The following is a 15995-nucleotide window of genomic DNA, read 5'->3' as shown; positions in this document are numbered from 1 at the left end:
CCTCCTTCCAAAGACCAACACTACTTTCTGCAAAAAAGATTAGGCTGAAGTTTTAAACATCATAATGCAGCTTCATTCAAAATTATTCTGGCATTCTCTCCAGATAGGAAACATTCAGTTTGTTATTTGAGAGACCGGCCAAACAGTCTTATTTTCAAGGAAAGTAGGGCTCTACTCAGAAGCTCCTAAATGTGCACAAGTTACTCTTTGTCCTCCTTTCAGACAATGATAAGCATAAAAACTATTTAAATTCAGGAGCTTTGGTTCTATACAGTGAGAGTATTTTATATTTGCATGGATCCAGGAGTTGCCAGGACTATATTACTGGGAATTTTATTTTTGCTTATATTGGTTCTACTTATCTGGCATTCTGTAGAGACTCAATAAACCTATAAGGAACGAAGGAAAGAATCAGCCTTAATGACAAAAATCATTCCAAAACTCCAACTGTTCTTATACATAATAACAGTCTTCCAAGTTACAAAAGCAGTTTTTGGAAGAAATATGTTACTCTAGAATATACTAAAACTCCTCTGGTGGAGGACAGAACAAGGATGCATGAAAATGTTCTACTGATAAATATTATTTCTAATTGCTCCTTCTCCCTCAAACTATAAAAGATAAACTACTGTTATATTTCTCTATGAAATATACCAATAAGCAGCGCTGTGTCTGACATATAATGTGTACATGACATCCAGGCAAATCTGCAGTGGTCCGAGAACACAGGGGTGAGGGCCAGAGGGCCTAAATTCAAATCCCACCTCCAACACCTAAAAAATCGTGTGCCCTTAAGCAAGTCACTTAATCAGTTTTTCATTTTGAAACTGAGTCAATAGTACTACCTACTTAAGAGATTTTGGGAAGTTTAGTTGAGTTATTCCATGCAAAATACTTAAAACAATTACTTAGTTTTATAATCATGTTATTTTTTAAATCATCAAATTTGAAAACCAAGCACAGGTAAGATTAGTCAACACAAATGCTGAAGCATTTCTTTCCTCAATGCTTTGACTAAGTTAGCAGACTTAAAAACAAGAGCAGCCAATCATAACAAGCTTAATATTAAATATTAACAACCAAGTCCCTTTTGTTGGGATCAATTACTAGCCAGTTTTACTCTGAAAAACAGTTCAGAAATATAAAAATCTAGCAATTTTCTGCGTCATCATGTTTTAGCCTTATAAATCCATTACCTACCATATTACCAAAACTGTAAACTAATGTGGTTTGGACAAATCACTTCATTTCCTGACGCTGTACTTTTTATTTCTACATTTCACACATAGTCAGTTCCACTCACATCTACTGTAGATAAGTCGATTGTGTCCAAGTCACAAAGTGTGCAGCCATTATCCTGCGTCCACGCATTAGGTACATAGTTCCCAAAATAATTCAGGAGAATCTAGTAAATGAAGGAAAACTGTATTAAGGAAAGTAAACCTCTCCCATCAATGTGCTTTCATTCTAAAACATCTAACTTCAAAGAAGGTTTTCTGCATTAGGTTTAGCATTTAATAATTCACTAATATGTAAGACCTAGAGGTATACACCGAACTAAATTCTTTCCAGACAATGTCATAAAATTAGAGCAAACTTTGTATAGAAATGCCAAAAACTGCATTATAAATCATAAAGATCATTTTATTTTATTATGTAAGAAATAATACCAGATGAGACACAATTAAAGAAATGTGTAAATAATGAAACAGAGATTTAATTGAGCTAATGAGACTTAGCAAAACAACACTAATGAGAGCAGTCACATGAATAGTAACTTAGTAATGAGATAAATATGTTGAAAGGCCCAGTACAGACACCTATGGTGAATGGCGCAGTGCCAGCCCATCGCCACTCAAAATACATTGTATATATACTTTATCACCAGAAAGCACTAACCTCTTCCAGGAAACTATGCCACCTACCATAAACTAGGCTTCTGGGCAGTGGTTCAGGGGCAAAAGTGACTTCGGGTAAAGAAAGTCTGTAGTTTATTTTTTTTAATTTTTAAAATGTTTTTTTATTTATTTTTGAGACAGAGAGACAGACAAAGCATGAGCAAAGGGAACAGACAGGGAGGGAGACACAGAATTGGAAGCAGGCTCCAGGCTCTGAGCTGTCAGCACAGAGCCTGACATGGGGCTCGAACCCATGAATGTGAGATCATGACCTGAGCCAAAGTTGGAGGCTTAACCAACTGAGCCTCCCAGGAGCCCCAGAAAGTCTATAGTTTAAAACAGATCTACAACAAGGTCTGAATTACTGACACGCCACAAATCCTATTAGCAATAAACTGAAGTACAATTCTGCACTCCCCCCCATCCCTTTCAGATCACTCAGAGCATTTCTTTTGTAACTCATCTCCCTCTGCCCTTAGGCGTCACTGAAGGTCGGTTCACCAGTAAAATCTGAGTTCCTTCCTTGTGTGTGTTGTGGGTGGAAGAGAAAGTGAAGGAAGATAGATGGAGGAGAGACATAAACACACTAAAATATGTTCTGAGCCCTTGAACAAACCTTGAGTATTCCTAGAGTATAAACATTTTAGGGAAAATTCTGATGTACTTGAAAAAATCAGCACACTTTTCTACTGCAATTTTAATACCTTTAGTGGTATGAACATTTGTAGTTTTTATGTCTTTATTTCTTTTCACAAACTATTTCACCTCAAGACAGTGAAGCTGTAGCAAACTAGTTTTAGCTGCGATTTTATATTACTATTAAAAAGGAAGTACCTAAAACCCTCACTATGCTTTTATAATCATTAATTTTTCATTGGAAAGGTAAGATGAACTCAAAAGGGAAATGTGTCAATACATTAAATATGATGAGTCAAAAATGTACATTAGTGCCTACTCAATTTTTCTAGCTTCTTAAGGTCTAAAATATTTTATGGTACAGAAGAGATCAGGTCTTTAGTACCATTTTACCAGATTCCTCTCAATTATTAGGGATGCCATCCAAATATCTCTATTGTACTAAAACAAATGTTATCGAAACAATACAGTATTAATTGCAATGGAAAAATCTTTGTATTATGCAGATATTATAGATATAATTACATTCAATTTGTGAATTACAATCGTAAGACTTGGGAAAGTAATTCATTCATGTCTCTTTTGAATTATAAGATAATTCAGGAAACAAATTGTACTTATGAAATTCATTAATGACATTTCAAGAGTCAATGTGGTCATTTTGCCTCTTTGGCAAAAAAGAGTTACTGTTGTCAAATTACAAATGCAAATATTAAACATTCATATTCCATACAATAATGTGGTTTTGACGGAAGAAAACAGATTCATGTGAAAGTGGATCATGTCCTAAGCATTATTTCTAAAAGAAATTTTTTTTAAATTTAAGGCTAGAGGGAAATACAATTTATTTAAAATGTCCTGGAAAAGAGTTTTCCTTTTAAGGCAGGAAAAAAATCCCTCACATAGTTGGCCATATCTAAAGTTCCCATTCATGTGTAAAGACTGGCACTTTCCTCATTTCAGAAATCTCATAAAAATTAAATATTTATTTCATGAATTATTGATCAGTTTATTAGAACCTTTATGTGAATATGAAAATGATCAATATCCTTTAAAAGGTTAGAGCATAAAAGGGATTACTTTTAATTTTCAGAATTAAAACTTTATTTTGTAACCCTTCCACTTTCTACCCCTTCCCTCAATTTAATTTTCACAGATAATTAAGATATTTTAAAAACATTCCTTTTGACTGGAAACCTCTCTCTTTTGGATTGCTCACGACACAGGCAGAAGTTACCCACCACCACCCTCCACCCTCCATTCACATCTGTTCTCTTCATCAAAATCTGCAGACATTTGTGCTGGCAGCTTCGGAAAGAGCAGAAAACTGTTTATGTAGTTAGGCTGTTCCAGGCAGTCCCCAGCTACTAGGTGGTAGTACTTTCCTGATCCTTCTTTCACAATATCAAAATGTTTCCAGAGATGATGTCATTTCATTGGCAGAGAAATTTTTCCAACCAAATCAGTTTTCTTTCTTTCTTTCTTTCTTTCATTTTCCCAAATCAACCAATTATTCAAGGTCATAGTGACCCAAGCATTTGTATTTATATATACAAAATTAACATCCCTACTTTTATTGTAAATCAAATTCGTTTCAGAAATGCTTGATTTCATATGCAAATTAGGTGATCTGATCTTCTGTTCAATTTTAGCTTACATAAAACTACCACCAATTTCATGATTACCTTAACAGGTATACTATCTGATATGTAAAAGAAAAGGTTAGGTATAGAGTAAGCATCGTTTAATGTGTTTCTAACAATAAATGAGCTTCAAGAATAAAAAGTAAAGCTTCAAGCCAAAAATCATAGTTTCTGTCTAAAAACTTATTTATATTAGATTATATGCATCCAAGTGAGAAAATAATTATGTAGAATAGAGAAATATATTTTAAATAAAATGTTACTTAAGAAACACAAATTTGTATACATATCTTTATGAAAATAAATGAAAAATATAAATGCTCATAGATATAGACTGAAAGAACCAAAATATCCTGAAAGCAATCATGAATAAAACAATATCTAAGAGTAGTGAGATTATAAATGATTTTTTAAACTAGTTATAATTTAAAAATTATTCTTACAGCATGAGATTTAGAGAAAGTTTAATAACTTTGGTCTATAAACAAATTTAAAATAATTTATCATTTCCAGATTATGTGTATGTTTTTAAATGAAAAAATGGCTTAAATATTATCACTTAGGTCATTGTTATGGTTCAAAGCCACTGGCCTTATGATCACCCCCTTAAGTAAATAAAATAGTAACAAAATAAAATTACAAAAATTCATACAAAGTATCCTTTTGCCTATCATGATGGTTTAAAAAAAGTTTGTATCTAGAGAATAATCTGCTTTCTGTCCCCATTAGCTTGGACACAGGGGAAAACGTAATGCCTTCATGTGCCTCTAACTTTAACATAATATTATTAAATTAGGTATTAGTGCTAAGTAAATGCTTATTTATATAATTTTTTCTCAGATGTTTGTTATCACATAATTTTTGTAACAAAAAACTTGCTTCATTCTTTGTTGTCAAACAGAATTACAGGAAGGTAGACTAGATAGGATCATGTCAGAGAAAGTATAATTGGATCGTCACACTGCTTGAAACACCAGAAACTGTGACAGCCCGAACTGAGAATGTTCCTTAGAAGACCTAAAAGAGGTCTTTCTAAATGGACTAAGGATTAGGGTTCCTTTTCTTAGGAGAGGTCCTAAGTTAGTCACTCTGTAAAACTTCAGGTGGTACTACCCTGGGAATTCAGGAGAAACTGGTGATGACATCACAATCACTGAACATCAGGACTTGCTCACAAGAGCTGAATGCTCAGGGTCAACCCCCCTCTTTTAAAAAAAATTTTTTTAAGTTTATTTATTTTTGAGAGAGAAAGACAGAGTGTGAGTGGGAGAGGGACAGAGAGAGAGGGAGACACTGAATCCAAAGCAGGCTCCAGGCTCTGAAATGTCTGCACAGATCCTGACACGGGGCTCGAACTCACTGACTTCAAGATCATGATCTGAGCTGCAGTCAGACGCTTAAGCGACTGAACTACCCAGGCACCCCCTACCCCTTCTTTCAAGACATTTACACTTGATTAAGAAAATTACCAAGAAGAAAGAGCACCCTAAGTGCTTATAAGAGATGTCTGGTTATACAAGCCCTTGCCTAAACGGCCCCAAGGATATCAGACAGAGAGCTAAAACAGACACCGTGAGTGTGCATGTGCATGCGTGTGTACAGACACACGCATGCACACAAGTACTGCAAAGGTCTTCATAGACAAAAGCTGTCCATTTATCTCCTTAGGGAAAAGCTACAGGGACCCACATCAGTTTTATGACTTTTTTGACCTGCCAAAAAATAGTCTGCCTTACCACTCTCAAGAATAATGCTAGGTCATTACATTGTTTATAAACTCTGACATTTCCTGAAAGGTTAATATATTCTAGACATGTACTGGAGCCTGGAGAAACAAAAAGTAAACAGGATAGACATGGTTTCCAAAATTCCTAGGCTAATGGTCCAGTAAGTAAGAAAGACAGGGAAAAAGAAAAGTAAACCCATCCCTGTCCAGTGTGTGGTACTAGGGATTGTGATGGACAAAGTTCCAAATATTATAGAAAGCATGCAGGTGACCTGAGGAAGAAAGGCTAAGCTGACATCTATAAGAGGAAGAGGATTTAGTAGGTGGGTACAGCAAGTGAGATTAGGGGCAAAGGATTCCAGGGTGAGTGAAATGTAGGTACAGAAGACATGCAGAAAGAGGAACTTGCAAAGCTCAAAGAAATTCAGTACGGTAGGAGTGGAGGTAGAGAAAGAGGGACAGAATGAGTATGAGAAATGTTTGTGCGGATATTTGTAGTGTCAGGAGTCGGGGAGCAGAGGGGACAATGGGCTGGCGATCACTAAACCAGGAGTGAAATTTTAAAGGGAGCTTTACAAGGCAAGGTGAGAACTGGATCTTCACACCGAAGTCCACAGAGGGGAGTATACAGGTGAGTGGCGACTGGCTTTCTGCTTCAGCACAATGCCGGCTCCTGGTAGGGGACCGCTAGGGGGGCAAGGTGCAGGTGGCCTGAGCTAAGGAAGCTGTCATTGACACTGAGATAATTAGACAAACCACCACACACAGGAGTCAGAAAAAAACAGCTCTTGGATTACAATGGGAAGCAACTAGAGCCGCAACAAAACACAGGTTCCCGTTAACCAGCTGGAATAAAGAGGAGGCAGAGCTGACGGACTTGAGCTCCGGGTCTTCATATGGCACACAAAGCTACCAACTGGGTATTCACATCCAGAGCTTGAGAAAGGTACGGACAGGAGCTAGATCAAGGATTTGAAAAATCATCAGCATCACAAGAAGATTTGCTGACTTGGAAATGAAGCAAATTAACCAAGAATTTGTGTGGAAGAGAAAAGAAAAGTATCTCAGACAGATACCTGTGGAACACTTAATTAAAACAAGGAAGAAAAAAGATCCCTCCCACCACCCCTGAGCCATCCCTCACACACAATGTGTTAGATTTTTTTAATGTATATTAAAAATAAAAAGACAGAAAAAGAAAGAGATTTAACAGGCCAGAAAATCAGTAGACAAACCAGCAGAGAATGGTGCAAACAAAGGGAAAGAGTATTTCGTGTAGGACCAAAATGGCTGAAGAGAATGTCACAACAGACCTCAGCAGGAGCACTTCCTGGCGAGGTGGGGAGAGGAACAGAGGTGGCAGTAAGTTGTTTCTACTTTAAAGAGTGTGGTTGTGAAGGGGAAGAAAAAAGGCAGGAAGGCTGGAAGGCCAGGGGTTTAAGGATGTTTCAGTTTGCACAGGCTTTGTTTTAAGATGGGACAGACTTGAGGGTCTTTAGAATTACTAATGAGTAGGAGAGGACAGATCCGGGAAAGTGATACAAGACATAGAAAGGAGTGCCCCCAGCCGGACTGCTGGAGGGCTGGAACAGGACAGCAAGCAAGGTGTAAAGATTAACTAGAGGAAAAGAGGAATCTACTTCCAGTTTGATGGTAAAAAGCTGCCAGAGTGGGCTTTCCCTTGCCTTTCTTCCCAGGCATCCAGCTTTTACTGGAATTGAGACTACTCAAGGCTCTGAAACAGCAGAGGACATCTCCCCATCCGCTTCCCACCGTGCACATCTGCTCATCTCTTTTCTAGCCACGTACAAGCAAACTAGGCATCTCGGTTTCTCAGAACACTATTTTAAACACACAACTATATCTCAAACTTATCTAGAAATTTTGCATTCAGTAGCATTTCCAGCGAGTTCAATTATAAATTTTGAAAAATATCCAAAATTTCAGTAGTTGCAATTTGTCTTTCTCAACTATAACCCATCAACCTTGGTATAAAGTAAGTGCATGAAGAAGCTTCCAGCCACATAATCACACCTCAATCTTAACAGAGTTGTTAACTCAGAAAAATATTGAGTTAATGACCTCAGGGTCTCCTATTCAGATAGGATATCCTGTAGGAGGAAAATATGGCTCATTCTCAAGGTCGCTGTTATTATTAAACAGTAATGTGTCACAAATAGAATGAAAAAGTATCACTTTGTTCAGGAAAAATCCTCAGTTTGATTAATCCGAAGGAAAGCACATAATACACAGTGTAAAGATGAAGCCAGTAGATTGTTAGCACTAAAACAGAGACTCTTAAAGATACTAAAAAAGAGAACTAGAAGGAGGAGGAGAAGGTGAAGGAGGGGAAGGAAAAGATGACACTCTACATATTGCTCTGTAGTAAGGAAACAGGGAAACGTCACTGTGACTCACCTTGGTGGGTCCATTTCCATTAACTAACACTGGTAGTGTTTCATAAAATACATTCTTAGCTCTGGCTTTGCCATTTTCAAATTTTAAAACAACTTCATCTGGGTTAAAAAGAAAGAAACAGATTTTAGTCATTTAAAACGCATGTGTGTTCATATACATGTATACATGTCTACATCTATCTATACCTTCTTGTAATAAAATTTCTCTTGAATGCTACTTCATGTGCTACAACACTTTTAGAAATTTTGCCTACTTCAGGTCAACAGAACACCTCAATCACCTAACCCAGGACTGCACACTGAAGTGCTAAGTACTGGGGTATCTGGCAGAAGAAAAGCATGTTTGCCATCCTGCCTCCAGGGACTTGATAGCAATGTGATCCCAAATGAACTAAATTATTGTCTCAATTTATTCACCTGTAAAATGGGATCTATGCCTGCCTTTCAAGGTTATTATGAAGATAATAACAATATAAATATGGCAAATAGAACACTGCCGGACGTAAGCAAGGTTTCCACAGTTGGCCATCACTGACACTATTTCTAGTTCTTGAAAATCAGGCCTAATGCAAATTCCAGAAATACACAAGTCAGATGGGAGCAGGAACAGCTGGTTTTTCTTGTTGTTTCCAATTCCTTTCCTCACAATTTCCTAAGCACTTCAAACTAAATGCTTTCCATTCTAAGAAACTTTTTAGTGCATGAACTGCCTTGAAGGGTTGTACTGAATTACAATGTATTTTTAATGTTTAATGTATTAATTCATTAATGAATTAATGTATTTTTATTTTTAGTATATATATTAATTTAATGTAGTTTTACTAAGAAATATGTCTAGGAAAACACAGGCACACATGCATACACACACACACACACCCCACAGTATATGTGCCTGGTTACCAGTTACCATTTAAGCTACGTAAAGTACTCCAACACTCCAATATTCCTGATTGATTCATAATACAAAGAACTTACAAGGAAAACTGTGTAATAATAAGGTATCATTAAATTCAAAATATATCTCCAGATGGTGAGACACTAAATTCTAAATTACCTAAAGCTAGAAGCTTATGTTTTTTACACTAGTCTTAGGAAATGATTTTAAGGAAATGTATTTCACTATGTCAAATGAAGCTCAAGTCCATTGTTTTTCAAAAGTTGTAATGTCTACATTGTAAGCCTTAATCACAGCCCCCAAATGGATATAATACAGGACAGACAGTTGAAAACACAGGTATTCACTTGTATACATGAATAATTCTGTATTTTGGAAGCATACCTACAGCTCCATTTAAAGTCTGGAAAATTTTGCATTTGTGATCCAATGTGATGTTAATAGCTTCCTAAAAATGAGAATATAGATACTATTGAAAATGACAACAAAAACAGTAAACAACACTATCACGTTAATATAGTTTACTCTTCAGGGGAATTTAAGATCCTATTTGTAAATTATTCTAGCAATATTCTTCAGAAAGACATAAAGACATAGGTGACTGAATTAAAGGATTAAGGGTATGCTAAAGCATTCAGGCTATTCTCCTAATATTTCACTTCTCCACATTATGACTAATTCTGACAAGTGGATTTTTAGAAGAAGTAAAATGAATCACTTCTAACCTGGAACATGGAGCCCAAGTGGCACACAAACTGGTAAGGTCTCTGACGGCTGCCCCATCAGCCAGGATCCCCAAGCGACTACAGTAAGCTGAAACCCTCTGCTGACCTATCATGGACATGTAGCAGGAGACACGGACCTCTGTCGGGTCAAGCTCTTGAGGCTGGGTTATTAGTGCGGCAAATTCCCCTACCTGACTGCTACAATAAGGATGTAATTTATCAACATAATCATAAATAAAATAAAATCAAATAAAAAATAAATCTACTTTACATACTTTATGATTCTCAATGTACCAGTTTTCCAGCTACATTTCTCTGTCATAATAAAATCCCTAAAATTATCTTTGTGTATAACTGTAGACTGAATGTTTGCGCTTCATCAAAATTCATATGAAGCCCTAACCCACAATGTATTGAAGGTATTTGGAGGCAGGGTCTTTGGTAAATTATTAGGGTTAAATTGAGGTCATGAGACCAGGGCCCTCAAGACAGAGTTAGTGTCTATATAAGAAGTGTGGTTATGCGTGGTCCCTGTGTCTCGTCACCACGTGAGGACACAGCAAGGAAGTGGCTGCTGTCTACAGCCCTGAAAGAGAGCCTTCGTCAGAAACTGACCATGCCGGCACCCTGATCTCGGGCAAAGGAATAAGCACTCCTGCTATTCTCCTAATATTTCCACTTCTCCACCACATGACTACTTGTGAGTTCCTCCAGAACCCTGAGAAAATACATTTCTCCTGTTTAAGCCACACAGTCTATTTTGTTATGACAAACCAAGCAAACAAGGATATGTGCTAACCAGATAAAATCTTATGCTTAGAGAGAATCTTAAACAGGATTTATACAACTAAAAATATTACAAACTCAGTGGTGAGACTTCAGGGAAAGTATCCTGAAGCAGAGACAACTACGGAAGACCTCAAGTACTTTCACAGTTGAATCACACAAAGGCAGACACTCATCATGCTGCACAGGCTAGCACTCAGGCCAAGAGCAGGCGTCTCCTCCTGGATGAAGGAGTGAGTCCTCAGGCTTGCTATGTCAGACATATAAGAGGGAAAGCGAAAAACTGGAGACAAAGAAAAATAAACAGTTTAAGAATAAAGTTTCTTGGGGCGCCTGGGTGGCTCAGTCAGTTGAGGGTCCGGCTTCAGCTCAGGTCCGGCTTCAGCTCAGGTCATGATCTCACAGTTTGTGAGTTCGAGCCCCACTTCAGGCTCTGTGCTGACAGTTCAGGGCCTGGAGCCCGTCTTCAGATTCTGTGTCTTCCTCTCTCTCGGACCCTCCCCTGCTCACACTGTCTCTCTATCTCTCTCAAAAATAAATAAAACATTTTTAAGAAAATTTTTTTAAAGAATAAAATTTCTTAAGGATTGTCTCATGAAAATCTTTAGATGACTGAAATATTTATCTAAGAAACAGAAACAGCTAGAGTTGCAAAAAATCACCTTAAAATATTCTTCAAAAAACTTGTTTCTAATAACAGCACCCACAAATTATATAAATTCAGTACACTTTAGAATGGTATCCGTTACCTACGGTGAATTTATGAGACATTCACTTACATTATGTAAATATACTAAACATATTCTAAAATTAGAGAATTTTGGTTTTACTTTTCTACAAAGTTTCATTTAAATCAGTCTCAGGAATATCCTCTTTCGGGCCCACACCAGACAACTATTGTTCCCTACATTCCTCTCCTTGATAATAGAAATCAGATTTTTTAATAGGCCACTTATGCTTGAAACAAAGGACATTTGTATATTATGTGTAGCCTTATGTTGTGGAAAAATAAGAGGGAAGTTTTTTTTTCTAGAAAGATTATTTAAAGAGAGGTAACAGAACTGAGAAGGCCCTTATTTACCATTCTGTCCATTAAGTGCCTAGACTATGGATGCGATGGCTGCAGCTCTGGTAGGCATCTTAAATAAGGAGGTTATATTACATACCCTCTTCAGTGGATCAATGTAAATTTTAGTGTAAAAGAGCTGATCATCATCATTATCCTGGAGATTCCACTGCTGAACTATACGGTTGATATTTGGAGCATAGCCAATAAATCCTGAAATATAAAAGAGAGAGATTATTTAGCAATCAAAGACCAAAACTTGTTTTCTATTAATTCTATTCATCAGTTGCACAGAGTTGTAAATCCATTACACCTAATCCTTAGTTTAGAATTTTACAGCTTACCATGGAAGAAATGAGTTATTGAGCAACCTTTGTTTTATATATAAACTATGAGACAGATTTTACCACCAACTGTAAATCAAAGACTCTTATTAAATAAACACATTCCCAAAATTAATTGACACAGAGAGGAAATAATGTTTTCCAAGGCTCCTAAGGGAAAAAGTTACTAGGAAAAGAACAGAAGAAGGCAGAAGAATTTTCTTCCTGACCTTCTAAAATGCTCTTTCTTGGATCCTTTGGAGAGGATTTACTGTTTCTAAAAAGAAAAATCTCTACTACAGTCGTTTTAATGTCAGTGCAGAGATCCTAACAAAATCAAAGGAATGTTGGAAATGTCACTGACTGCAAACATCTCAAAGAAATTTTATATCTAGAACATTTTGGGAATTTTTCCTTTACTTGAACTGGTCATAATTGTACCTGCTAAACCATTTTCTGGCTAGATTTTTTATGTCAGTCTGGAGAAAGGAAGTCTAAAATTGGATTGTTCCCCTTGGCCTTCAAGCATACGCATTAAATTTGCCAGTAACAGTTGTCTATAAAAGACACAGACAACAGTATCATTTTTCCCCTGTTTGAATCTTCCTCTGAATTTCAGAAACACAGTCAAGCTGCTATGTTTCATTGGTATGCAACACTTTTTAAAAGGGACCAGTGTTACTCTTGTGAATTGAAGAAAACCTAACTTTTTACCCTCAAAATTAAAATCTCCCCATAGGCATAAAAGAATGAAAAGAAACAGGTCCAAGAATATAACTGTCACCTAGAAAAATCAAGAGAAAATAAAAACATGCTTAAACCAATCACTGGTTGCTGATTTTTGTTACTTTCATCAAATTAGAAAAATCCTAAAACACTGAAAAATAGTGAACTTTTTAATTCCTATTACCAATATACTGTAATGAAAAACATGTCCAAGTAGTGGCATATGACCTTTTCTAACGGTTTATGTTACTGCTTTTCAAAAATTATGCTTCCTTATCCTTTTTATAAATCCACTCCAAAAATGAAAAATTCCATCTATTTTCGTAGGATGTGATATATGTTTTATATGATTTATATTTTTCTATTAAATTGCCATATTATTTCAAGGTAATAAAGTGTACAATATTGTAAAATGTTCCTGATAAGGAAACATGTTTTCTTTTCACAACTTTTTTAAACTCAATGATATAACCACAAACAAAACTCATGTCTCTAAATAACTCTCAAGAGACCATTCATGAAATTACATAATCCTTTATTGAATATATTTAGATTTTCTAGCATCTCTTTAATTATTATGACTACACAAAGCATAGAAATTATGTTTTGATGTCCTTATATAATTTCTTTCTCACTTAAAAACACCTTTTCCTTAATTAAACTTGCTCATAAAGACACTCACTTGCAGGGTTTTTGCTGTTTCCACAGCACTGTTAATCTGTCTGAAATTTAGATTCTTGAATGTGTATATCTCCATCTAGATGAATTTTACCATCTCGATGAGTCATTACAGCCTTTGTATATGAATTACATCTAGATGTTTTACTGTATATATCATGTTTGGAAAAATTAATAAATATAAAATAAAACTTCTGTTGGGAGTCCCCCAGCTAAGAGGTTTTTAAACTATATAGGACTTCGGATAAGTTAGAAGCTAGCCATGTGCTACTGACAGGCTGATGTTTGAGGGTACAAGTGGCACCAATCCATAACTGAGGGTTCAGAGAAGTCAAAAGTGGGCAACAATCTTAGGGAGAGGCTTTGTCAGTACATAAACTGTAAATCTAAGATGGAAAGACAACTAAGGCAATGAGGTCAAGTGACCTCATGAGAAAACCAAGGTTGTGACTTAATTATAAAATCCAAAGGCGGTAGATAGATTAAGAGAAAAATAAAATGGTCAAAAAATCCCCAAAACTATGAACTGCAGTTGTATTGAGATGGAGAGAAAAAGTGAACTGAAACTAGGCAGTGCAAACTGGAATTTAAGATTTCAGAAGTACAGTATTTTATACAGGCTGACAAAATTCCAAGGTACAACATTGGGAATATATTGCATAAAATACATCACAGGTAAACAGAGCTGGAATTGAGGCATCCCAGAGAAAGTAAATTACTTGCTAAAGGTTTCATTGCCGTAAATGCCTTGAGCAGAGCCTAGAATCCAAAAATGCCACTAAGTCAAGTAGTACTTACTTGAACTAGACTAAATAGTATCAGTTATGTACATATGAATCACCCAAAAAAAATTTGTTATCCCAATGTGGCTTGGAACTTTCACCCAACTTATTTCTCTAACATGCCCCCCATCCTATTTGGTTATATCTTCTGGTCATATGTTTATATTATTCTCAGCCTAAGGAAAACATTTTGGAGTCATCATAATGTCCAAAGTCAAGTTTATTTTATTTCTTGAAAGGAAAGGGAAAATGTGATACTTTGTTCCTTTAATCCATGGTGGAGTAGCTAATGCAGCACTTTATATCCAGACACACAATGCTGAACTTCTTGACTAGTGATTTCAAGACAAATCACTCATTTATGCTGATACATTTAAAATATAGATATAATTAAGTAATGCCTATATTTTATAGCTACACGATTGTAGCTTGCACTTTTTCCTAAGTAAGGGAATATACTAAACCCATTATCCTATAGCCAGAAAATTGTCAATGAAACTATAATCAGACCAGAATCCATGCTGTTCTTCCTTGAACAACTGAATGTGTCTAGAAGTCACTTTCTTTCAAGAAGTCACTTATTTCATAGTAACTTATTACTATGGTTCATGTATCAACTATTAGGCTAATGGTTCATGTCTGTAGTTACCTATACAAAAAAAGGTTGTTTCATCAATATTTAAAATTTCTATGGCTGGCATTAAACTTTTCTGCCAGTATCTTACCCACCTCCCGAATTCAGGTAGCGTTTCCCAAAGTGCACGATGGGATACTTGTCTGCTAGTCTTTTATCTGGCCACAGAATTCCATCTGCTGCAAAGACCACTTTGTGGTTTGCCTTTTGGAACTTTTTTAGAACTTCTTCCGGACCACCAGCAAATATGACATTAAAGCTGTTTAATGACGGGGGAAAAAGATGTTTTAAAATACACTTGTCAGAATTTAGGCACATAAACCAAGAAACAGTCACTAATAAAAATCATAATTTAGAATCTAACATAAGATTAATACCAACTATTTTCAGAATACTCCAATTTCCTTCAATTTAAATCATATGGATTGTACTAAATTGTTAATGTTTACATTACATTGGCAGATGAAGTCCAAATAAATGTTTTTAGTGCCAGTCTTTTTTTTAAATTTTAAATAGCTTATTATCAAATTGGTTTCCATACAACACCCAGTGCTCTTCCCCACAAGTGCCCTCCTCCATCACCACCACCTCTTTTCCTTCTCCCGCTCCCCCTTCAACCCTCCGTTCATTTTCAGTATTCTATAGTCTCTTAGGTTTTGCATCCCTCTTCCACCCCAACTGTCTTTCCCCCTTCCCCTCCCCCTGGTCCTCCATTAGGTTTCTCCTGTTCTCCTGTTAGACCTGAGTGCAAACATATGGTATCTGTCCTTCTCTGACTGACTTATTTCGCTTAGCATGACACCCTCGAGGTCCATCCACTTTCCTACAAACGGCCATATTTCATTCTTTCTCATTGCCATGTAATACTCCATTGTGTATATATACCACGTCTTCTTGATCCATTCATCAGGTGATGGGCATTTAGGCTCTTTCCATGATTTGGCTATTGTAGAAAGTGCCGCTATGAACATTGGGGTACATGTGCCTCTATGAATTATCATTCCTGGGATAAATTCCTAGTAGTACTACTGGTGAGTTGGAGAGTCATTCTATTTTTAAT

General features: G+C 36.2%; 1 protein-coding gene across 2 annotated transcripts in view; it reads right to left on the bottom strand.

The window, feature by feature from the left end:
• Window positions 1-15995, bottom strand: part of PLOD2 (procollagen-lysine,2-oxoglutarate 5-dioxygenase 2) — a 101382-nt gene that overhangs the window by 28465 nt on the left and 56922 nt on the right. For both annotated transcript variants that reach the window (XM_029940812.1, XM_029940813.1), the window contains exons 4-8: window positions 15031-15194; window positions 11893-12005; window positions 9600-9663; window positions 8322-8419; window positions 1304-1405 (exon numbers count right to left, since the gene is read on the bottom strand). In XM_029940812.1, the coding sequence (XP_029796672.1) occupies window positions 1304-1405; window positions 8322-8419; window positions 9600-9663; window positions 11893-12005; window positions 15031-15194 (541 nt within the window). The remainder of the gene's footprint in view (window positions 1-1303; window positions 1406-8321; window positions 8420-9599; window positions 9664-11892; window positions 12006-15030; window positions 15195-15995) is intronic.

The sequence above is a fragment of the Suricata suricatta genome, chromosome 5, assembly GCF_006229205.1.
Source record: "Suricata suricatta isolate VVHF042 chromosome 5, meerkat_22Aug2017_6uvM2_HiC, whole genome shotgun sequence".
Classification (NCBI taxonomy): domain Eukaryota; kingdom Metazoa; phylum Chordata; class Mammalia; order Carnivora; family Herpestidae; genus Suricata; species Suricata suricatta.
The sequence above is the reverse complement of the archived record's forward strand: the minus strand, read 5'-3'. Positions and strand labels throughout refer to the sequence as shown.